The 24,216-nt window shown below is 36.4% G+C and overlaps 2 protein-coding genes and 1 long non-coding RNA gene across 5 annotated transcripts in view; 1 reads left to right on the top strand and 2 right to left on the bottom strand.

The window, feature by feature from the left end:
- The window catches only part of LOC140224119 (uncharacterized), a 643,754-nt gene that overhangs the window by 136,873 nt on the left and 482,665 nt on the right, over positions 1–24,216 (top strand). The gene's annotated exons all lie outside the window — the stretch shown is intronic.
- RhoGAP54D (Rho GTPase activating protein at 54D) lies at positions 455–12,828 on the bottom strand. The gene is made up of 9 exons (XM_019055008.2): positions 11,852–12,828; positions 10,688–10,851; positions 9,538–9,747; positions 8,969–9,174; positions 8,025–8,189; positions 6,517–6,777; positions 5,931–6,023; positions 4,886–5,434; positions 455–3,849 (listed from the first exon to the last, which is right to left on the bottom strand). Exons 1-9 carry the CDS (start codon positions 11,983–11,985, stop codon positions 3,232–3,234), a joined length of 2,400 nt encoding a protein of 799 aa, XP_018910553.2. The 5' UTR covers positions 11,986–12,828; the 3' UTR covers positions 455–3,231.
- Positions 15,451–24,017, bottom strand: SC35 (SR family splicing factor SC35). 3 transcript variants are annotated; one of them, XR_002009719.2, is made up of 6 exons: positions 23,863–24,017; positions 22,415–22,617; positions 21,875–22,009; positions 20,231–20,408; positions 19,535–19,637; positions 15,451–16,470 (listed from the first exon to the last, which is right to left on the bottom strand). XR_002009719.2 is itself a non-coding variant. In XM_019054972.2 (5 exons), exons 2-4 carry the CDS (start codon positions 22,594–22,596, stop codon positions 20,240–20,242), a joined length of 456 nt encoding a protein of 151 aa, XP_018910517.1. In that variant the 5' UTR covers positions 22,597–22,617; positions 23,863–24,017; the 3' UTR covers positions 17,594–19,637; positions 20,231–20,239. The 3 variants fall into 3 exon arrangements, 2 of the variants coding, with proteins under 2 accessions (XP_018910517.1, XP_018910516.1); XM_019054972.2 differs by lacking the exon at positions 15,451–16,470 and having other exon boundaries at positions 17,594–19,637; positions 20,231–20,378; XM_019054971.2 differs by lacking the exon at positions 15,451–16,470 and having other exon boundaries at positions 17,594–19,637.

Below are 24,216 nucleotides of genomic sequence, written 5' to 3' on the forward strand. Positions count from 1 at the left end.
AATTTTAAATTTTAAGCAGGTAGGCCCTCCAGACCTCCCTTCACTGAAGACATTCTTTACACCAGCTCCCCCTCCCCCTCTGAGAAAATGCGTCGAGCATTGTGGAGCCCAAAAATCCTGAATCTGGAGCTGTTCAGTCTGACAAGTAAAGAATGCTCCCTGGTGGCCGTGACTGATGAAAATACTTTTCAAAAATTCTTAAAGGTCATAGAGGAAAGGAAAACCCTTTTCCAATAATCTTTTTAAGTAGAGTTTAAATGGAATGGTCGTTAAAAAATTACAGCAGATTTTGTATAGAGTTCAAAATTAATACCTTCTCCAATTTTTATGGTCAAAATTGTTTATGTCAGTAACATTCCATACTTTCAGCCTCTGTGCATTTGCAAAAAGCCAAGATAAATTTTCTCCCGGGCCTGGCCATGTGTAGAATTTTCATTGAAAACAGAACAACATATTTGAAAATGTATACATTTATATATTATCAAATATATGAAAATAGGCAATAAATATTTTATCATACAATGTGTACATGTTTAAAATATACACAAAATAAATATTTAGACAATAATATGCATATATAATTAAAAAACAATAGAGGCTTGAAACTAAACAAATTCATAAACTGCATTTTCGCAACGTAGATAATATTTTGACAATGCTTCAAGGAATCATTCGTAAAATCTGATGATCTTACATCTCTGAGGATGAAGGATCAGTTTGAAAATTTGAGAACATATGCATTTCACTTATAAGTACGGTTCGTCATATGGTTCTTATTTGAATGCACTAAAGGGAACAAGCTCACACACAGAAATGTATTCAGAGCACTGATGATAGATTGAGCTGAAAAATCAACACTTTTCTTCATTTATAACAATGCAAAATAGTATTTAAATTTTGTCGCACAACATGGCAAACTTGATTCAGTGACATCTGATTCAACAATGCAGTATAATTATTTCTTGGAGTGAGCTCAGTAAGCAAAGAACGTACGAGTAGCATCAAGCACAAAATACGAAGATATATGTAGATCAACATTTATTGATTGAACGTGCGCTTTAGAGGGAGGAAAAAGAAAAAGTTCAGCTGTAAAAATTGGATTGCATTTAGCAGAAGGAAACCAACACGATTAAATTGTTGTAAAAACCATGCTTCTTCATCTAATAAAAAGCCTACAGTAGGAAATAGTTATTTTTTCTACTAAGAAATTGTTAATTGTAAAGGAAAACAATTGTGCAAAGTAGGGTTATAGATAGCAGCCATTCCTGGGCCCATCATAGCTGAATTTCAACTCTACGGTTTTTTTCTTTTGCTATTTGAGGGTTTACCTACAACAGAATACATCATGGTATGGTTTGGTCATTTCCAGTCCTTGATCAGGGCTAATACTGGCCTAAACATGAGTCTGACAGCCGAAAAAATGCAGGATTTGAGGGTTCGCTGTCAAAATGTCGAAAAATCCACAGTTTTTGCAAAAATTGGCCTTCAGACCCATGTTAGGGCCAGCATTAGACCCGAAAAGAGATCGAAAATGACTGGATCATGATCATTCCACAAAATATAGACCTTAAATGGGCAAAAAATTGTAGAGTTAAGGAACTTAAGAGTGGGCCCAAAAACGGCCCATATCGATACCCATTTTATTACTGTTTGATTAGGTACTGTGCATATATTTAGTACATATTTTTAAATCAAAGGAGAAATTGCACGATTTTGAAAACGCTGATCATGTTGGTACCCATTTGCTGAATGCAATCCAATTTTGGGCATGATTTTCTGCATTGCATGTAAGTGTCTACTTATAACCACTTTAACTATGAAGAGCTCACTTTGCAATGTGGAACTACTATTCCTGGTTCATCGCAGAAACAACGTATCATTATTTTCCACATACAGATATGTGCTTCAATGCAATGAGTTAGAAACAGTTGTTCCTCATTGCAAAATGGAGTTCTTTTCAACAATTATAGGCACTGATATGAGGTTTGGTGAAATATTGTGAGAAAGTGAGAAAAGAAAGTAAAAAAAAAACACATTTGAATTGAATCGGTCATTCTTAAAAAGACTTAAGCCTCAGAAATAATACTATGAGAAAAATAGTAGAAACTATATTAATCGATTAGATTTAAATCATAGATGATTAAATCGGTAATTAATTAGTTATTAATTTTGATATTTTAGAGCTTTGAGCTTTAGAATGACTCGATTTGAACTGTTTTTACTGTTTTTTGTATTTTCGATCCTGGCACTTTGGGTCACTGAGAACGAGAAAATCAATGTAGGTAAACAACATTTTTTGGTGGAAGAATTTGATGAGTCCAATGATTTTATCAACCAGAGTTGACTTTCATGGCAAATTACAGGAAGCACAACTTTTTCCATAACTAAAGTCTAGCTACTTTAGGGATGGGCTGGTTTTGAACTACGACAAAGTATGTATCTGATATACATGGTGCATAAATGTGAAGGTAAATTAAAGGTACAGACTCTTAGATGCAACGTGCAGTGCAAAACTTCCCAGGAGTTCGGCTGCCTTGCATATTGCAAGAATGAGTGCGTAGCGTCAATTTTCAAAAGTCTAACAAGATGTAAAATCGATGCGAGGTGGCAATTTTTCATAAAAAATTCATCACAAAACACTAATTTGAAAGGGGAGAGGCGGAGGCATCGAACAAAACATAACGTAATTTTTTTTAGAAGGATGCAGGTTAATCTAAGATTCCGATTTTCATTTTTACGTGGCTCATTAACCTTTTCAAAGGTTCTTTACTCTGTGATGCAAATCAAAAATTTGTCACTGTTGGAGTGAATTTAAGGTAAATGTTGCCCAAAACTTATTTTTAAACAAAAATATTACCACAGAATTTCATGTTTATTTGGACCATAAGATACATTAACGCTAGATTTTAGCTGGCCTCCCACCTTGATGAGCACTTCAAGACACACTTGAACCGCTCCTTCCTCCTAAAAATGTAAGGTGATATTTGCACTCTACCTTTCTTTTAATAATGTATCAATGATAATAATAGAAAAACCCATCACGATTTGCAACAGTGCAAATTTTCTCGTATACTTATACAGGGTGTACTAAAGCAAAGGTTGGAAACTATAGGGGCCATTTCTTTAGACCGAAATAAGACTATATATTCTATATATGACACATTTTCGATTGAGCCATTTTAAGGTGGGATGTATTTTTAAGGAAGTTAGCAATGTTGACAACTCAGCCAGTTACAAAGAAGTTTCTTTTTTACAATTCGCCTTAGGAGCTGCATGGCATGGGCTTTTCTTCAGACACTCGGAGGGAGAAAATAGTCCACTGTCACTGGCTGAACGTTTCCGGGAGCTCAAAGATGAGCTATCGGAAGGAGGTTCATTGCCATCAAGAAAATAGAGTAAAGAGCTACTTAGTTTCTCCTCATCGGAGAAAATGACAGATTTATCATCATCATCCATCAAAGATACGCCGTCGGACATTGACAGTGTGTTAGAGGAGGAATGTTCAAAATCTCCGGTTCGACTTGAAAAACTGAGATCGACAGGGCTTGCAGTTAGTAAACTGCGGCTATACAAATAATCACAAAACGTATCAGTGAGTAGATGTGAGTCGTTGAAATCTACTGGGTTAGACAAACCATCCTTTTTAGTATCGCTATTAGAGCCGAGTTTCTGTGAGTCGTTGGAAGTATCTGAGTTCCGGTTGCTTCCATTCTTTTCTTTCTTTGAGCCAACCTTGAGGCTTTCCGCAGAATTTTGGCTGGGGCTCCAAGGAAGATCTGTCAGGTTACTAAGATTGGAGTCAGATATGGCTATTACAGGTTTTCTACAGCGAGGAGTCATCATTGTTTCCTGGAAAAACAAAAAAAGATATTTCACCCATTTCTGCTAACGTTTTTTTTGAAAGGTAGGCTTTACTTTAAGTGTGTAATGGGGCTAAGGTAGATTTTTTTTATGCTTGTATTTTCCCGTTAATCATTTAATTGTAATTTAGCTGAGAAAAAGACTTTCACAAAAAGTCACAAAAAATACAACTTAGTTTTAAATAAAAAACATTGTACCAACAGATTTCATGACACCATGAGAAGAATTTTTTACTGCACATCCTTTCACCCGTGATTTTTTACTTACTTTCTGGTCTCAATAGTGCTGTGAAGTTATGAATCTCGACCATGTTCGCAATATTGTTATTGTTTGAAGTGAATATTCTAGCCATTTTTTTTAAAAAATGAAATTGTTTGTTTGTAATTTGAATTGTACAGTCGATATGTTGCATTGAATTCAAGGTGCTTGAAACCATGGGTCGCTGCCTTGAATTACGTCACAAGTTTCAGGTCAATGAGAAACGTTTTTTTTAGAATGTCGACTATTTTTCGATCAAAGTAGCAGTTTTGAACATTTGAAATCTTGGAAACTCGTTTTTCGCTAAAATTAAGCATAGATACTTTCATTTTAAAGACAATGTCTCGATCTTGCAACAGTTCTCTTGCTAAAAATATGCAAGATAAAGTAGCTTAATTGATAATTACATTTTTTTATCAGAGAAGAACACAATTTACAATAGACAAAAATAAGTGAAAATAAAAATATGTGCAGAAACTTGCTAAACAGTGGGATTAGAAACCTGTTTTGTGCTGTTTCTGAAGCTCACTCTTACCCCGACCTGCTAATCAGGGTACACCACCTTACTGTCTTATTATTGAACCTAGTTTATTTGCTAATACCTTGGGTTGAGAGCTTGTCAGCTGTATTAACAGTACTATATTGATTTTCAAAAGGTTTTAAATTTAAAATTAAATTCAGAGTCCATTGAGAGTCTAAAAATTAAATTTAGAGTCCTAAGAGTCCATTGGACTCTCCAAAGAAAACAAAGAGAAAGACAACTGACCTGCATAGCTTTAGTCATCTTCTGTGCTGATAAAGTTATTGGTGACATGTCGTCATTGATTAATGGCGATGGTGTTCTACAGGCAGGGGTTGACGTGTAATTGTTAAATTTATTGCTGAGGGCATAGCATGACCCGGAGGGCGTAAAATTGAAAGTTTTTGCAGCACTTTTACGATGAAGCCGCACACTCGGTGAGAAGAATTGTGTCCTCAGCGCATCCGGACATTGCAAGTGGCCATGAGACCTTTCTGGGAATTCAGAACTGCAGTAAGCACCATTTGCACTAGTTGTAGCGTAGACAGATTTAGTGGAAAAATATTCGTCCTCCGTCTGCTTATCAATCGATGATATTGTTAAATCAGAGTTCACTTCCTCAGTATCTCTTTCGCAAGATTGCCTCTCCCTTGATACTTCAATAATTTTTTCCATAGCACCTTCCTTGAATCTTAAATGTTTCATGGGTTGATCCGATTCATTCTCCTTGTTTTGAGAGTCACTCTCCCGTAATGGACTCTTTAAACAATGTTGCGGAGAGTTCGGTGAAAGACACTGGAAAATCACAAGAAAAATTTGTTAGAAACTAGAATCAGATTACTTTTCATCATAGAAGTTGAAAATATAGGTTTCTCATTTAGAGGAAATGATTTTGGCTCTCAAAAGTAAAACTCATTTTGAATCCTTGAATAAAATGAAAATGAGGGCAAAACAATTGAAATTAAAAAAATCAAGTGCCAGAGATAAACAAACAACTAAATTCTGGATGATACATGAGATATTCTAGAAGTAGTACAACTGATTCTTGGACAAAGAAATGAAGATGGAAATTTTTGTGTTATCTTCTGAAAATTGAACTGGACATAAATTATACATCTTGGTTTTTTGACAGTTTATTTGTCGGTCACAGTTCTGCGGCCACGCGCGGTGCAACATTACTAAGGTTTTAATTATTAACTTCCTGAAAAGAACATCACATCATGCAGTCACAAGTGTAAGAGGAACAAATTGAATTATTATCACCGAAAATGAGTTGAAAGATTGAACTTACTTCACTACTTGAGATATCCTCCGATGTTTTGTCAGCTTTTGACGCATAGTCAATTTTAACCATATGCTTTCCATTTTTATTTAAAATATGCTTCTGCAAAGAGAAAAAATATAGTTTGTTTTATAGGACACTATGAAAAAGACACACTAAGTACTTATAATTTCAAAAATCGTCATTGATAAGGGTCAACTTGACCTGGGCATTATATGCTAACACTGCTAGGAATTTGACTAAAAAAGATCCCAGCGAAATAATATCCAGGCACTCTTAATAGGCTCTATGAAGGATTTCTGAAAATCCAAGGGATGCTGTGCATGACATGTACAAAATGCAGGAACATGCAATACATTAAATGCCTTTACTACTTGGTTTGGTCAATTAAAAAAAAAATGTTATGAACAGGAAAACTAAACTTCGGCAGGTTCAGGATGATTCTGTTTTTTTTATTAAATAATCTTCCAGGGCGTCTTTGCTGTGTTTCTTAATAACTCGCACGCCCTTTCTGCAAAAAAATCCTTGATTAAGTTAAAATGTCTGTAATGATACTCAAAAGAATACACAATGAGAGACATTTGACTGAGCTTACCTTGATGGAGTCTCCGAATCCTTTTGACTTCTGTGAACTCTTTCCTCCAGAAAACTGTCGTGGTGTCCCGTGGCCGTTTTCTTTGTTGAATTGTTTCACTAGCCTGCGCTTTTTCGAGGATTCTGGCAGTGACTGAATATGTGCGTACAGTTGCGCTAAAGCTGCTTCCGTCGGATTCAGCGTGTTTTCCTCAGCCGTCCTTGCTCGATCAACAAAGCTGAAAACTGTGTTCACTGCACTAGTTTCTCTTACCATTTCAGCCTGAAAAATATTGATTATGTATTTAATGATGCCAGGTTCATAAATGATGATTATGAACATCAGGAGTTCATAATGTGTACATATATAATTACAGATTTTAGAAATGACACTTAGTTTTGTTACAGTTAGCTAATTTGAGAATACACTGCAAGACTGACAATGTCAGGTAATTACTTTAGGGCATCAATTGCTTGGTATAAGTAGTTAAGAAAAAAAAAGAAGAAAAAAATTCAGGATCAAGAACAAAATGGGTCAGCTAATGGCTTTTAAATTTCCACACTTAAAATTCAATTTGATTCCCAGTATGACAGCTTAAAATCAATTTGAAAGCAAATGATTCTCAGCAGATTTTGATTTAAGTTTTCTTAAAGGGATTGGTGGTGACAATATGATCTAGGATTTTATTAAATCCTAAATTTTAATAATTGAGGAGGTCGATATTTGGAATACCTTTTACCATCTTTTAATCCTTTTGCATTTAAGAATTTGTGCTCGTTTTTCAATTATAAATAAACTAACTCATTAAGATTGATCTTCTCTTGAAAATTATAATTAATCCTTAAGCATGCACCAAAGATGCAGAAATTCCCAATCTACGATCCTAGGATGACAATTGCTGGAAATGCAGAGCAAATCTTGGGCTGTGAGGCAATTTTAAAAAATGAGGACTTTTTTTACTTTAGTTTTGCTGGATACATTGAAACAAAGGGGCTAAACCCACAATTAAATGTGAAATTAAGCATTTTATCATTGAATCAGACACTTAATCTGCCGTGCCTGGCAAGGACACTGTAAGTATGAGCCTTCAGATGTTGCCAAAAAAACGCAAACTTTCAGGGAAATTTTTAAATTCCAAATTCTCTAATTTTTCAGACAATTTTAATCGCAATCAGATTTAAATTATCTGAAAATTTCAAGAGAAAATATTCATGACTCCTCGTAAAAATAAGTTAACAATTTATTGGAGGTAGTTTGGCAAATCTTGAATGTTCATACGGCGTTTTACCTTAGCACAACAGCAATCATGAGGAAAATCAGAGATACGATTTTGAGGCAAAAATGCAGGATCACGGCAGACAATTGACATTCTGAAACTCTCTGCATTTCCGGCATACACCCTTTTTAGTACATTCGTTTTACAGAAGAGAAATCCTCTGTCTTGGCAAAAATACTTGTAAATCAAAGTCTTTAAACATATTTTTAAAAAAATTAGAGTCCCAACTAAATAGAATAATGAAAGTTCTCACCCCTGTTTTCTCAGACAAAATTTTTCTATTTTTGTCTGCCCAGTAGGCACGGATGTCAGTGGCTAGCGTTGGAGGCACTTCAAATAAATCCAAGCCAGCTTGAATCATGAACACGAGTACTTTTGATAGCTTCTGAGCATTCATGTGCAGAGCCTCAGGCGTTAACTGTATAAAACATAGAAAATTAATTAAAATAAAATGCAAAGTATGATTTCCTTTTAATTGTAAAAGCTACAGGAGGAACTGATTCAGTAAATTGATTGTAAAAGCACACGCTGATACCATACAAATCAAAAGAGCCTTGCACAGAACAGGAGGCTCAGTAGTTCTCGTTAGATTTTGATAAAACTTTAATAGATTGACATAAAAATCATCATTAGCACAAAGCCAAAAAAAACTAGCTCATTCTAACGAGTGGAAGCCGAGAAATTCGCAATTGAACCAGACTATTTTCTATCATATCACAGCACGACGGAAGACTTATAAATCCCCTCTCCTCTGGTTGTTTGGCGTTTTCGATAAGATCTCACACACAGTTAGGTGCTTGTACGTTCAGCTGGTGCAGAGGTCGTACGCCCTCCTTCTACTCACGTCTGCTGATTCTATATCAGCAACTCTTTAGTCATTTTGGAGGAGAGGTGCGAGACGCGAGAGATAGAAGACTCCATATCACACTGCCTGAGCTGGCCCAAGCAGCTACTTGGAGGAGAGAGGCAGTTTCCTGTCTTAAGTCTGAAGTGTTCAAGCACTTCTACTCATTAGAATAAGCTAATTTTTTGGCTTTAAGCCACTGATGAACATTATTTTCCAGTTTTCCCAGAATCCCCTAACTGTGGAAACCCTGGAATTGGACCTCTAGAAGAAGTCACTAATACTAAATCACACAATGTACATAAAAATGAGAACAAAAAATGAGTAAGGAAGACCTGATAACTAATACTCACCTTGCGAGGACATAGCAAGTGTGGTGTGAAGAGTGTCGCGAGATTCTCAGGTGACATTTTGTTCGTCTTCTCATGACTTGCAGTTAAATTTAACAGTTTGATAATATCCTTGAAAAAAGCTCTGTTTCGAGCAGGCAAAAGCATTAAGAGCAGTTGCAAGGATCTGAGGAGTCGGTTCTTAGCAGAGTCTCCTAGAGTACAAAGCTCTGAAAGCAAAATAAACAAAATTAATACTTATCTCTTGGATCAAGTTTGCTCTCACTATGACATAAAGAGACTCTCCCTTGGCCCTCATTAAGAGAAGTATTTCTCTCTGCTGAGAGTTATCTATGAAACAGCTCAATGGGTCTGTTGCACACAAGAGATACAACCAACTAACCAACTTCTGGAGATAAATTTACTCAAAAATGACGTTGAGCACACCAAAAAAGTCTGGAGTCGTCTCCTTACAAGCAATTGGCTTAGTTTGTAACATGTTTTTTCAAAACCGCTTATGCCGGCAGTTTTTTGTGGTCTCACATTCTTAAGAGGGGTTTTACATAAACTAAAGTACAATTGAAATATCATACCAGAAATTTGTATATATGCTGGATAGTAGGTGTCCGAGAGTAACGGTTCTGGCAATTCGGATAGGAAATTTTTCAAAACTGAGGCACAATCGTGAACGGAGAACTGCCCATCTTCAAGATTCAGAGGCAAACCTTGACTGATCAATGATTTCAATTTGTTCTGCCTGGATAAAGCACCAGTTAATCTAAAAATACCTTCTTGACTAATATCTGTAACAAACAGAGAAACTATAGAGTATGGGAAAAAGTCAAAATAGAATCAACCTTTCGCCTGGATAGCAATCCATGTCTGTGTCTTTCAGCAGGACGCTCATTGCATTTATGTTAATACAAAAAGACAAGACAAAGCCTTATCTTAACCAGGCAATAATGCTGCATTTTGATGTCCTGTTGTTCTGACATAAAATTCAATGGTCTGATCACGTTATTAAATGCTCATTTCAGCATAAAGGAAAAAATATAAGTCAAAATTTGAACATATATGTCAGAACTACATGATTTTGATACAGATACAGACAAAGAAATTCAGAAACCACATTGCTTGAGTTACAATACAACGGATCTCACTTTACATCTTTCTTTCCTGAGGGATGACTGATCAATTGGATCATTGATGATGCACAGAATTTTGAGTGGGTAATTCTTCTTGGCCCTTTGGAAAATATTTCTGGATAATTTCAGAGTAAAAGTGTCTGTAAATGTTACCTCAAAATATAGGGCGGAACTGTAAATTTTGAAAAAGGGATGCATTAAATCTGTGAATTTCAAATTAAGATTTAGTGGTTCACATTTTCAGATCAATCAAAGGATTTTAAGATTTTCTTTTTATAGATTGTGATTAATTTGTAAAAGTGTTGATTCAACTGCAAAGAGGTAGTTTAGATAAGCCTTACTGAATAATATAATATCCCACATGATACATTAAGTTAAAATGTTTTTGCTTTTTTTTCTCCATGGAGCTTTTTGTTAAGGCATAGTTTTCTTTAAGAAAATTAGATGGAAAAAATAAACCAGTTTCTTTAATTAGTAAATTGTATACTGACTAACTAATCCTCAGTGATTTTGGCGAGTAATCCTGAAGGATAATACCTAAAGGAAAATTTCAATATTGGATTGGATCAGCTAAAAATTAATTAAGAGATATACTCACTTTCCATTTTACTTAAAAATTCTATTAGCTGAGCAATTTGCGTCATTCCTGCCTCGGTTAAGGTAACTTTTTCAATCACTCCTTTGAGTGAACCTTTGGGTTTTTTGGAGAGAAAGTTCCATTTTAGTGGTTTGAATTTTGTCTTTTCATTAGGACCATCACAGCTGGAAAAGAAGAAGATTGAAGTTAATGAAAAAATTAATAGAGGAAAAATTTGATGACATTAATGAATGAAAAACGCTTTGTCTGGAATAAATCTAAAAAGATCATAATGTGAATTAAAAAAAACCATCAGATTTTACAGAGTACTTAAATATTTCGGGGTTGTTCAGTAAGGCTCTAATGGGGAAAAAGTGCTTCATCAAACTAGCTCTGAAAATCAAAATCCACGATCAGCCAAAGAGACTGCAAATTCAATTCTAAAGTCTCTGGATTATGTTAGGAAACAGTTCGGTTTAAAGCTCTCTTGGGGCAGACCTTCATAGATTGCAATCGATCACTGAAATTTGAAAGGGCCAATTTAACATCCCTCACATTAAGGGCAGCCTCTGTGGTACCAAATACAATGATATCAGCCAGTAGCATTTTACACTGACAGGCAGATCTATTTGAATGCTGGATTATTGTGTTCTCTTTGATGCATTATTGAACAACCTTGAAATACATGTTTAAATGACATGGATCATTCTTCAACAGCTTGCCATTCTTCCTTATTTTATAAATGATATTAGCCACTTAAGTAACTTTCACAAATATCCTGGGATGTTTCATTTTTCAACTAATTTTAACATGCCAGAAATACCCCACCCTGCACGCAAACTCAGACAAGACTGTGAGAATATCACTCTTGTTAGTCTGGGGCTTGATCTCAACGAGTTTTTATGAACAACGTGAAAGGATAATTTCTAGAGACTGTTACGGATCATTCTACAAGAATAAGCATTCTAATTTCATTTTTCTGCATAGACACTAGATCTAGGAGATAGCATCTCCACGAGATATATACACGGAATACTTGTTGGAATTGTGTTATACTTGCGTTCAGAGGAGACCTCTGCTCGCGTCTTGTGAGCTTGATCAACGTTGGTCTCTGAGTGATAGGCTAAAGGAAAGAAATTTTCCAAAGATAAGTGTTAATAGCTTATTGAAACCATAAATTCTTACTCGTCTGTGTTAAGATCCAGTACAAAAGACAAATGCATTCGAACAAGAGTATAAAATTGATCCGGGTCCTCTTGAAGCAGTTTGTTGGTTAGTAGTGAATCACTGCAGTTCAGCATATCACTATCGTCAGCCATTATCTAGGGCTAATGAGAAATTACTTGAGGACAAAAAACAATATTTAGCATACTGTAGAAACGCGGTAAAAGGAATAAACATTCATATTACTTTCACAAAGTAAAAACCGCATTTTAAAAATTGAAATCCACCCCCACATCCCACACAAAAACAACACAGATTGAAAATTTGAAACAACCGTTGACAGGTTCATTGCTACCAACAGTCGCAAATGTGACACACCTTTCAAGTAAATAATCAAAAGCATATTTGTGCTTTTTTCAGCCCCATAATATTTTAAAAAAACACTTTAAAGGTGGCCTTGTCCATTTATTATGATTTTTTTCCCCTTAAAGTAATAGCTTTACGAAATCTTAGTACAATTCTGGTCAGTAAAGAGTTTCAACAGTTGAATACTTGATACAATCACAGCTTCCGGTTGGCGCGGCAGCTGATTGGTCGAATGATAAATGGAGGCAACATACTGTAAATGCAAATTAATCACCCCTTATCGCTGTTGCGACATCAATGAGGGGGAACACGCATTAATTTCGCATTTGACACGTTGATAGAGGGGGATAAAGATGACCGCCTCATTTTGGGCGAGTTCAACATGCAATATCGGTTTCATCTGCGGGTTAAGTAGGTACGGCTCGTTATTAATGCGGAGAGTAAAATCACCGACGTCCGGCCTGGCCGAAACGATGTCGGTAATCTCTCAATCTATGCTCAATCTTCATAACGCAAGGCAAAAAGAACGCTGACATATAAGATAGGTACTTTAATCTTGAAATCGTACTGTCCAATAAACTCATCTGCTCTAACAGACTCAAATCGTGTTGCCCATGCGCTTGCCTAGAAAAAATATGCCGCTAGGAAGATCGTGTGAGGCAATTCATAAATTGCTGCTCATCTGGCTTATGGATCATCCCTAATACCGTGTGCTCTGTGGTGGGTTTCCTTCCACTTCCATAGGGATGGCCATAATGCGAAACCACTTACCTCTTCTCGGGACGTTGAAGACCTCTTGGACATTTAAGTGTTTTTTAAGAGAAACTTTTCAACGTAATTTCTTGAAAATTTCTTTCTCTGTTGGCAGCATGTTCTATAAAATTTCTCCTGATGCCTTATTTTCTGCATTTTATTTCTCAACATAGAACTAAACTTCTTGAGCTCTCTGTGAATTTAACCAAGATAATGAGGAATAGGCAAATAAAATTTCACGTCTCGAAGTTGCTCAGTTCTCTGATTTAAAAATAAAATGTCAGAGAAAATTAGGCAATGTCAGTTGTAATTAGGCTGGTTCTACTGTAGTTCATCAAACTGAGACCTGTCCAAGAAGACCTATCATCAGTGTAACTACCAGACCATATATCTTGTTTGCAGGGTTTAAAAACCTCTGCTCCCATCTTAATCTTTTGAAGGAGAACAGATCAATTTCGCTCCTTGAAGTTTCCACAGAGTTTTCTTAACACGGAGAGGGAATTGATGTTGAGTGCTTTAATGAAGTATGGAAGGAAGTCTACAGCATTGTAAAACGAGATACATGGTCTGGTAGTTTCACCATCGCTATGCAAGATGCCGGAATATATGTAGAAGTCTTCACTGGATATTGACTGATCATTCTAAGATTTCTCTGCAGTGACAGGAAAAATCAGCTGCTATTGTTGATTCACTCGAGTTGGTCAGTTCACATTTCTTTGAAAATGATAACTAACTTCCACTGAAGTAAAAAGGGGGAGCTAACATCACTTACCTCCTCAGCAATTGTAATTTCTCCTCTTGACGAGCACTATCAGCTGAAATTAAGAAGTTTTGCTCTCTGATAGTTCAGTCTATCAGTGTGACACACATATTACCTAGCTAGAAAGTGCTACAAGAATTTCCCAATGTCAGGAACAGTGGAAATGCTTGGAGTCCACAGATATGATCCCTTCTGTTCATTTTGTAGCAGGTTTAGTCATAACAAGAAACTTGCTCACCTCAAAACAGAAATTTGGGAAAACTGCCTTAACTCAGCATACCTACATATCCTAAATGAGGATCAGAACTAAACAAAGTCCTGCCTGCAACCCATTTATGAATTTTCTTAACTCATTGGAAAATTTAAAGGAGATATTCTGATTAATTTTCTTTGAAAAAGAAAATTACACAATCGAAGATTTCAAATATAATGGTGTTATGCATCTTTCTTGAACTTTAGGAGTCGATTTTTTGTTGACATATCCTTTTTCATGTTTTCAATTGAGCCCAGTCAGGTCTGATTCATTCTTATTGGAAAGGAATATAGGTAAAAATCACTCACAAAAAAACGAACTATAATAGCTGTTCTGCGGTTTCACTGACTAATGAGAAATGAATTGGAGAGAGATAATTTCAGGATGTAAAATAAATCATTGAACTAATCGGTTAATGAGCTTCCAGTGAGCTATGGGCTTTTGTCACCACCCGCAAAGATTTATGACCTTTTCTATCAGTTGTTCTGATTTCCTGTAAGAACTCTCTCAATAATAAAGCATCTGGAAGATTAATTAGCCCTGATCATTTGGATTTAATTTCAATAATATTTCAGGTGAGATACCTGGAAAGATGGACAAAATATTTGCACATAGCTGCACAAGCTTCACCAAAATCTACTGAAAAAATTGAGGATGTGAATGAGGGCCTATCTCTCAATTTTCAATTGTCACTTAGTTATTATGTTTTCCACCTTATGACAGAAAACAAAGTAAATTCACGCCTTTGGATCTTCTATGAGTTTACCCTGAACTAGGAAAATTATCCTCACAATTTAAGTTTCAGTGTTGCATGGTTTTCTCTTAAAAAAATAATACCTCAGGGAAATTCAGCCAAAAAAATATTTAGTTGGACTAAATTCGCTGGGATTAGTCTAAGTGTGAAATTAGTTATGTAAAAGAAGTCTGAGATTGCTTGCTGATAGGCCAGAGCCACACTTTCCCAAAACCTGTGCATTTATTGGGCAAGCTCATCATCACCAACTCAGGCGCAGAATTTTTCTTGCAATTGCAAATGTAGCGGTTTCATCTGCCAGTGATGTGATTGCTATCAGGGAAAGTTTTAGTTTCAACAACAAAGAATGCAGAGGTGCTAGAGATTGCCAGGGCATTAATTCAAAGCCACCTGAGGTCAATGCAATATTAAAATTGTTAATCACGTGCCTTTTCAGGTTTAAACTTATCTGGTAAATAAAATAACCTTTATCTGGTGCATTACATAAGAATGAAGTATTTGGAATTGAAGCGCAAGAAAATAAAAATTAAAATGCAATCGTGTTTTTCCTCTGAGAAAATTCATTTTGCAAGCACTGTTGAGCCATTCTGCGAAATGATTCTGGCATATAATGAACAAAATCGAATTTTGTTCTAACAAGATTATTCTGCGCATAAAAGAAATTTTGGATAAGGTGGTTTACTCCTTGAAGCTTTCATGGAAGAGAGGTGCAGCTAAACAGAAAAGAAGCTATGTTCTGATGGATAAAATTTTATTTAAAAATTGTAAGAAACTGAAAATGAAAACTGGTTAGGACATGTCACTTTGCCTCAGACTCTCAAATGAAGTCCCACCCCCCTTATCTGTTGAATTTATCGAGATGAACTGAGTTTTCATCAACGAAGCTGAGACCAGAAATCAGTCAAACTTTTTTGAGTCAACTCCTCCTCTTAAGCTAGGATAGTACTGCTGTCAAAAACTTCAAGATTTCTGATTGATCTATGATATAATTTAGGCAAAGATTTTGTTTAAAAAAAAAAGGCAAGTTGAAAGCCACAACCATTGCGAGGTACCACAAACTTCAGTTACCAACCCAACGGCAAGGCAAAGCAAAGCATAACTCTTCCGCACATGAACAGTAATGGTTCCGTTTTATCACAGAGAAATGATTAGTATGCACGGGCATACCTTTAATACGACAAAATTTTTTAAAATTAATTGACTAGAGTCTTGGATTATTAGATTGACGCTATGACTCAGTAAAATTTATGAACATAAAATCTGCGCTAAAAATTGGCTGGCATCATGAGAATTTTCAAATTTGAAGATGAGTAGAAATAGAGGTATAAAAAGAACCGCGGAAACACTTGTGAATTGCGGGTGGCATTAAAATATTTATGTCAGTCGAGATGTGCATTCTAATGTAAACAACGCGAAGTGGGTGAATGTACTGATGGAGGGCACGGGCGACTAGAAGCTGTTGGCTTCATCTTAAGGAACGAAAAGTTTCTCCTGCACTTCACTTGATTAGATTAATTCCGTGCATAGTTTTCTCCGACTAATTAATTTTTTTCAACAGTCTCCGACTGCCAACAGTCAATGTTAAACGTCTCAGCTAGAAGTTACTCGAACTCTGCTACTACTCGAATCTCGTTCTCAGGAACTCTCGATCTCGACCCTGCTGCCTGGTTTCATCAGCCACCAACCAGCAAACAGCTACCCCAAACACCATTAACCGCAAACACCGCACAGCAAAACAGCTTTGCACAGGCTGCCTGGGTGCAACATTAAAAAATGCATTAGTTTCTGGGCAAATCAACTTGGAAGATGAGTAACTGAAAGGGCTTGTCATCCTTAAAGTGAGAATAGTTAATGTTATGCTCATAAAAATGCTGACATGTAGTCTACATGTTCATGCTAGATTTTAACACTCAATTAGCTCTTCCTACACAAAAACTAACAAGATTCAACTCAAGTTTGAATTGAGTTACTGATCTGATGTACCCTATAGTCCTGAACTTTTTGAGGATGTCTTGGGAGAAATCTCAAAAAATTATAGTGCTACTAAAGCCCTTTCTGAGCTCATGCAAAAACCATTTGAGTGGTATATTGAAGATTTGACAGGGCGACAAGTTTTTATGGTTCCAAAATTTCCTGACTTTTCAATGTTTCTATCGGCATAATTTTTGATGAAAATACTTTTCACAAAAGGCACAAAGTCTTTTGAAATTCGAGAAATTCTAATTTGAGAACTAGGGGGCAAAACTACTTATTCTTGACGGTGTTTTTTTGCCGATGCTAAGTCATGGATGCAGTAGAAAATAACATAATGTCTTGGCCAGAAGAAAGAATTTTAAGGTTCTGCAGTCAAATTCTCCAACTTTTCCAGGTTTTCAATGTTTTTTCAAGAACTTGTCATCCTGTTGGAGAAGTTAAAATTCCATTTCAGAATGGTTTCAATGTCTGAAGCGGGTCGAAATTGGGACAAAATTGCACAACTTGTCTTGTTTTCACATTAAAATTACAATTCCAATACTAATGTTGAAATGAAACTTAAAATAAGAGGAGACGCATAAGTTATCAGATAGCACAGTTACTGGTGTCAATATATAATTAAAAATAGAGATTCCTTTGTTCAGAAATTTTTGGGTTGCCTATATTCCTCCCTCTCTTCATACTACAACCAGACAGGGAGATGGAATTTAAGTCAAATCTTTTCTTGAAAATGATATGATGGATGAAGGGGGATGTGTAATACCTCCTCCAGGTTAATATACATCAGAAGAGAGAAAACTTACAGCAAAGCCGAGCTTCTGCCAAAAAAACAATTCAGAATGAATGATTTATAAAGTGATGGATGTTACTTAAATGAAAATATACAGGAAAAACTCTCGTATCTGAAGATAATGGAAAGTTGTATTGGACATACACTCATAGACGCACAAAATATACAATAACTGAGGTCGGCAACCAATATTACTGAAAAATTGCTACCAGAAATAAACGATAATAAATGATTGAAGATAAAAAATTAAAATTAAACTTTAGGGAAACAAACTTGAAACAAAATGATGAAATCATACATTTTAAACTGAAATCGCTAAACTAACATAAGTGGTGCAAACAAACGGCTTGCAATATGGAAGAGACAAAAGCTGACGTACACATTTGTTGACACGCAGAGACAACAGCCAAAACTGTTAACATATATACTTGAAGGACAAATGGAAACATGAGAATGGTAAAAACAAGCCTCCATTAAAATGTACACTGATTGACGGATATCAAATTTGGATTTAGAATGAGCCTTGTTCTTCCCATTCCTACGCTTACTTTTGTGTGTCATTGTCAAGGTACAAATTAATTATTTTTATACTGATATATTTAAAGATGTTAAATCATACACACTAAAAATCCACACATCTTTCCGTTGATGCTTTTCTCACTTCCACTGCAAAGGAAGCTCGGTCACAAATTTAAATAAATAAGAGAGTTTTGTCTTTACAATCACGACTTTTTTATCTTCATTTCAGCTGTCAAATTTGGCCAGAATATTTTACAAAAATATCCTCCGTTGGCGTATATGTTGTTATAGCTTTAGTCATATCTGTTTGCTTTTGTTGCATACATAGTACTTCAGTTAAAATAAGTAATTTGTCAGCTCCTCATCTTAGAGATAAGGTTTCATGTATGATTTAGTCCTTATAAAAAAAGATAAATTCTTCTGCGAAAGTTTCCTGAACTCTCACAGGACTTAATTTGCAATCATGCCTGATGGGAAACTAACCCCAAGAGAAAATTAGGCGTCTGTCAAAGAACAAAAAGGAGAAGAAAAAACTACTTCATGTAAGAAATTACCCTCCAACTCAAAGATTGAAGAGAAAAAATAATTCACAAAGCCTTGGAAGTTTACGATATTAGTTCAGACATAATATCACATCTTTTCTATCCGAAGTTCCTAGCTAACAATGGCAGCTTTGCTTAGCCATTGAAACGCTCTGATGTTACACACTAATGATGTCGATCAGTTACAAGAACTTAAGAGCAGGGAAAAAGTAATAGGTTTCCAACATGACAGGTTATCAACTAATGGTATATGTTTTAAAGCAAGAGGAAAGTAAAAGTAATTTAAATGAGTCTCCCAATGCACATCAGCAACTTGACTCGGATCTATGTCACTTGTGTTGAATGATTTAGCATTGAAATTACTAACAATTTAATCAGTGAGCAATGAATTAGATTTCAATACCTAAGATTTTTAACCTATCGAGCTTCTTCCAAGATTTGAACTGATGTTACCTATCTCGGAAAATGAGCCAGTGAAAGCCTCTGCCTAATAAGTGTCAAGACACAGAAAAAATCTAGGTGGGGAGTGACTCTTGGAAGTGTTGCAAAATGGGAATCGCTCGAGCAACTTTGATGAGTGAAACTCGATGAAAATAAATACTATCAGAGCACGTTTTTTTTTTAAAATGAAAAATAAAGAAGCCCTTAACTAACCAACTATGAAATTATTTGCTTATTTACACCTAGTCAATTAAATTCAACTTCTGAAGAAAATTTGACAAAAATTGGAAACTTCTCAGGCAAAATTCAGAAATGAAAGTTGAAAATGACTGTCTGAGATGGTAAAATTTGGATTGCCATAACCGAAGAAGAGTTGAGGAGTGGGATCGGTCCGGAATGGTTTTAACAACCAACAAGACCTGTGTCGTAGATTTACTATGAGCTAAAAATACAAATGGGGAAATGGAAATGAGGAAAGATGAGGCAAAGTGGGAGAGAATAAAAGGGGAAAAATACATTTAGTAATGGGAATGGGTGGGTAAAAATAACTACCTCTGAAAACAAAAAGCATCTTCAAGCAGGTTCAAATGCAGCTGTTTTTGGCCATGGTCTGTGCATGATATCTCCACAACAGTCAGTTCGATGAAAGTCAATCCTGCAAAAGATAACAATGTGGGATTAACAACCTCTCCGTCTTCTCTTGCAATGAGTGATAATTTATTGGAAAACAAAAGAAAATCAGGCGTGCATTTATGAAAGGCTGTGGTACAACTTGAAGTTATCTCTCACAATGAGTGTTAATTTCTTGGAAAATAAAAGAAAATTAGCTGTGGTATAGTTATCAGGACCCAGGGGTGCCGAAAGTTCCGTACCTTCTCCCAGTCTCTACAGAAATGGATGAATTCTTTCCCCTGAAAACAATAAAACCATGCAAACAAAACCAACAAAAAGACCATGATGTGAAATCGAGCTTGAAATTGAGAACTCTGTACTTTCCGCTGGACCAATTTTTCCTGACTTTTTAAAATACCCTGACATTTCCTGGTATTCCTTGACTGGCAACCCTGTAAAAAGATCACTTAATTGCGGTCTCCTCTACAAATGGTAAAATTCCCTAATTATGTAGGATTTAAAAAATTTTCCGAGTTTTCTGGGTTTTCCATCCTGAAAGAGATAGTGGAAAAAAAGGAAGGCCAGGAAAAAAAATTACACAGAAATAAAAGAAGAATAGGCAAAAAAGGTACTCACAATCGCCATTTAGGAGTGAGAGCGGGAGCGAGAGCGGCTGTGCTTGGGTGATTTAGAGCGAGATTTGCCGCGAGAACTCTTGCTGTCTGACGAGCGGGATCTGGAGCCACTGTGAGAGCGAGAATATCTCCTGCCTCGAGACCTGGACCTAGAACGGGAGCGGGAGTTTGAACGGCGCCTGCAAGCAGACCTCAATTTAAAGCAAGCCCTTTTCTCTCAATATGGAGGCTCTAGGGCGGTAGGCTTGGCAATTTCAAATGGATTATTTGGAGACATATTTTTTTTTCCTTAAGATGGATCGTAAAAATGCATCAATTTTACAGGCCAATTTTTGAGACCAGCAAGCAAACACTAAATGACATTTTTTCCTCTTTTGGATACAAATGTTAATCTGAAAATCCAAATCCAACAGCACTGATGAATCATTAGAGATTTTTCATCCAGTTGAGTTCAAATGGACGTATTTCTGCCAAACGGAACTACGTGCATTATGACTAGAGCCTTGTTACGCATATGTTCTTATGGGTTTCAGAGCTCATGACTTAATGCACATAGTTCCGTTTGGCAGAAATACGTCCAAATATCAAAGAAGTTGGTTGTTGTTCAAATTGCTTTCTGCCTCCAATTGGACCGCGTTAAACAGAAAGGAACCATGCCACATCAGCTATTGCCAAATTTAACAGGGAGATTTCATTTGTTACGAGAGAACGTCTGCGCAGATTCCTTGGAAAATTTTAAGGAATTTGCTTTGTATTATGGAGAGAATTCACTGAAATTTGCACAGAAATCCGCACAACCATTTTCATGTAGAAAATTAAATTGCCCGATTAAATTTGGCAATAGCTGATGTGGCTTGGTTCCTTTCTGTTTAGCGCGGTCCAATTATCCAATCGTATCGTACATTTAGAAAAAATCTAATTGATTTACCGCAAATTATTTAATCTTAAAAATCACCATCCCTACCTTGGGGCAGTATTTAGAAGCAGCACTGCAAGTCAATTGTGCCTTCAAAAATGCCTTAAAGCAGCTTGAAATGCTGTTTCTAAATACATCGCTATAAAAATGAGAAATGTTGGGACAGACTGGAAGTTAAATTGTTAATTACAATGTTGCCAAGCTAAGGACGGCTGTTACTTGCCTTAGCCAGTTTACTGGTTCTTACATATTATGTTTGGTGTGAACTAAACCTTTACCTGCCACATTTGGAATACCAAAGCAGGATTACCTCAACCTAATACGTATACAGCAGAAACACTATTCCCCTGGGGACCACATCCAAGTATTATCATTTGCGGCTACATTTTATTTCCCTAACCAATTCCAGGATTGAGATTTAAACGAAAATCACAAATCCAGTGGTATACTAAGGCAACTTTCTTTTTTAAATTGTTACAGTTAGTAAACTCAGGCTTGGCAGGTAATGGTTTACGATGATAAATACAGACGTCAATTTTGTTAGCATCAGCACCTCTCTATGGTGCCTTCTGAATGCATGCATCATTTTGTTATAAGGTGCTAGTTTGGAGTTGATCAGGAAATGATTTTAGATTTAAAATGTGATGAACGAGCCAGAAGTAGGCTTACAAAATTTCCTATGTAAGGGGAAGGAGGCAACAAGAAGGGGAACCTTCATAGGATAATTACCTTCTTCCTCGGCGATGTCTGTAGGGAGATGATGGTCTTCCATAGCGAGCCATTTGAACACGGAGTTCCCTACCATCCAAAAGTCTTCCGTCCATTGCATCGAGTGCGTCTTCAGCATCTCTTTTGTCGTAGAATCTGTTGAATGAAAATGATTATTGAAACTATGTAGAGGGAATACGGTAAGTTAGCAGAAATTTACAATCTCAGCAGAGGCGCTGCCAGTGTAAGCTGCTATTCGGCACATGAACACATTGTAGAGACTTCAGAGGATTTGAGGAAGTCATTGATCCTAAAATTGGCAGATGTAGACTTCTGCCATTTTTACACATGGTACAATATACAGCACAATCCACCAGTAAAATCACTAAGATTGCATGTGGAAGTGTGTGTGGAATGTGTTGTAGTGAGTGCAATTGGTAGTTTCATCATGAAATTATAGTAGAACTGCTGAGAAATTACTCTTCTGTCTCTTGAATTGAGTTGAGAAGAGAGAAAAATTCATAATGAGTGGGAACTTCAGATAAGTATCTAGCTACCAACCTGACGAATGCAAAGCCTCTGCTTTCGCGAGAATATCTATCACGAGGTATGTAGATGTCACCAACTTCTCCACATCTTTCGAACACTCTGCGTAAATCTTCAGGAGTTGTGCGGTAGGTCAAATTGTCCACTTTGAGAGAGACCATTCCCTCAATACGAGGAGGAGGTCTTCCGTAACTCATGATGACGCAGTGTAAATTATCCTGTAAAGGAGAAAAATAAAATCCAATTTAATGAAAATTTTTGGAGGCAAGTACTTAAAACCGAAGAAATTTTGATCAAGATGCAAAAATATACTTCAAATACATACCTTGGGGAAAAGAACAAATAACTCTTGCTCACCAGCAGTGGTTCATCTGAAATTGGATATGAGTATCTCTCACATATGATACTTAATGACTGGATCAAATCCTAATATTCAGTGATGAAACATGTCCTCTAAGATGGTCTCAATAGGCTTTAAAAGAAGGATCCAAATCGGTCATTAGTGAGTATTCTATAGCGCCCACCCTACAAGTTGATCTGTTAATCACTTGCAGAAACTTTGTTTCTGTCAAGTCATATTTGATCTAAACCAAAAACAGGATTACTCCTAGAGAGGAGATATTCAAACTAAAATACATCCACCTGATTTAATGAATGTAATTTCCCAACATTGTTAAACACAGCTACACTTCACATTGAGCTACGACCACTAAAAAGCTGACTTGAGATGACTCAGCATGCCGGATGACTGGGCGGGCCATCACGATACAACGAAGAACTTGCCTTTATGATTAACCTTACAAATTCTAAAGCTATGGAAACAGTGACAGAGCTTCCATGAAATGATACAGCAGTGCTAGAATAAGTATGTATCCTTGAGTTGAACAAAAATCAAAAATTCTATCACTGCTTAGACTGGACTTTGGCATCTGTCTGTGATGCGCAACAGGGACATGGTAAAATCCTCCATTATACCGGTAGAGGACAGTCCAAGACATACTCTTTAGAGACTGGAAAGAGTATAGTATAAACATATACTTGCTAAAGTGATGGGGGCTGGGATAGCAAGAGGCAGGGCAGAAAAGAAAGGATTACGCAGGGCGAGAGGCTCGACCAAGAGGAGAGGGTACAATGATGCGCCCTCAGAGACTATCATGCAAAAGTTTCACAATGGAAGGAAGTAGGGCCTTAGGAGAAGGGGAATAGTTACGAGCCAATCAGTAAGTATAACTTAACTACGGACGGGCATGATAACTTTAGGTAAAAGAAGGTAGGACACGCGGAACTCCGCCATTTTAAGTGACGCGGATCCATAGAAACACAAGGAAATCTGAGCTAATATCGCAAAGGAGCGAATTGCTTAATGGATAGGAAGCTTAAAAGTGCAGTGGGCTAAAGGGACAGTACCGGATTTTCATAAAATAAGAAAGAAATATGATAAAATAAAAAGAGATACGGCTTACCTCGAAGAGACACTAAATTCACCACCACAACAAAATTTTACTGGTTCTCACGAGTGAAATCAGCAGCCACTTTCAATTATGTCTAAAAGAGAAAACATAAATTCCCATTGGAATCCCAGTAACATAATTGAAATTTAATTCAATATTTATTGAAACATTCTTAATCCTTTTAACTCCTTGTGCCGTGAAAATAAAGCCAGAATTTTTTTTATGAATCATTGCGAAACAAAGTTGAGGGAGAATATTGATGAAAGTATTTGGAACTCTCGGTCTCCGTGCTTTCCACGCTGTGCTTGTCGCTTTGGAGGATGCTTTTGTCGTTACAAGTACGGCAAACTTGCCGATTGTCCGATT

Source organism: Bemisia tabaci, chromosome 2 (genome assembly GCF_918797505.1).
Source record: "Bemisia tabaci chromosome 2, PGI_BMITA_v3".
NCBI classification, from domain to species: Eukaryota; Metazoa; Arthropoda; class Insecta; order Hemiptera; family Aleyrodidae; genus Bemisia; species Bemisia tabaci.

Excerpts from the sequence above, each read along its gene's own strand:
- RhoGAP54D (XM_019055008.2), bottom strand. The coding sequence starts at position 11,985 with ATGGCTGACGATAGTGATATGCTGAACTGCAGTGATTCACTACTAACC. Across the intron at positions 10,852-11,851 it reads CTGGATCTTAACACAGACGA|CTGTGATGGTCCTAATGAAA; the intron begins GTAAGAATTTAT and ends CTTCTTTTCCAG. Across the intron at positions 8,190-8,968 it reads ACTTGCTATGTCCTCGCAAG|TTAACGCCTGAGGCTCTGCA; the intron begins GTGAGTATTAGT and ends TGTTTTATACAG.
- SC35 (XM_019054971.2), bottom strand. The coding sequence starts at position 22,596 with ATGAGTTACGGAAGACCTCCTCCTCGTATTGAGGGAATGGTCTCTCTC. Across the intron at positions 22,010-22,414 it reads AGAGGCTTTGCATTCGTCAG|ATTCTACGACAAAAGAGATG; the intron begins GTTGGTAGCTAG and ends TTCATTCAACAG. Across the intron at positions 20,409-21,874 it reads AGACATCGCCGAGGAAGAAG|GCGCCGTTCAAACTCCCGCT; the intron begins GTAATTATCCTA and ends GTCTGCTTGCAG.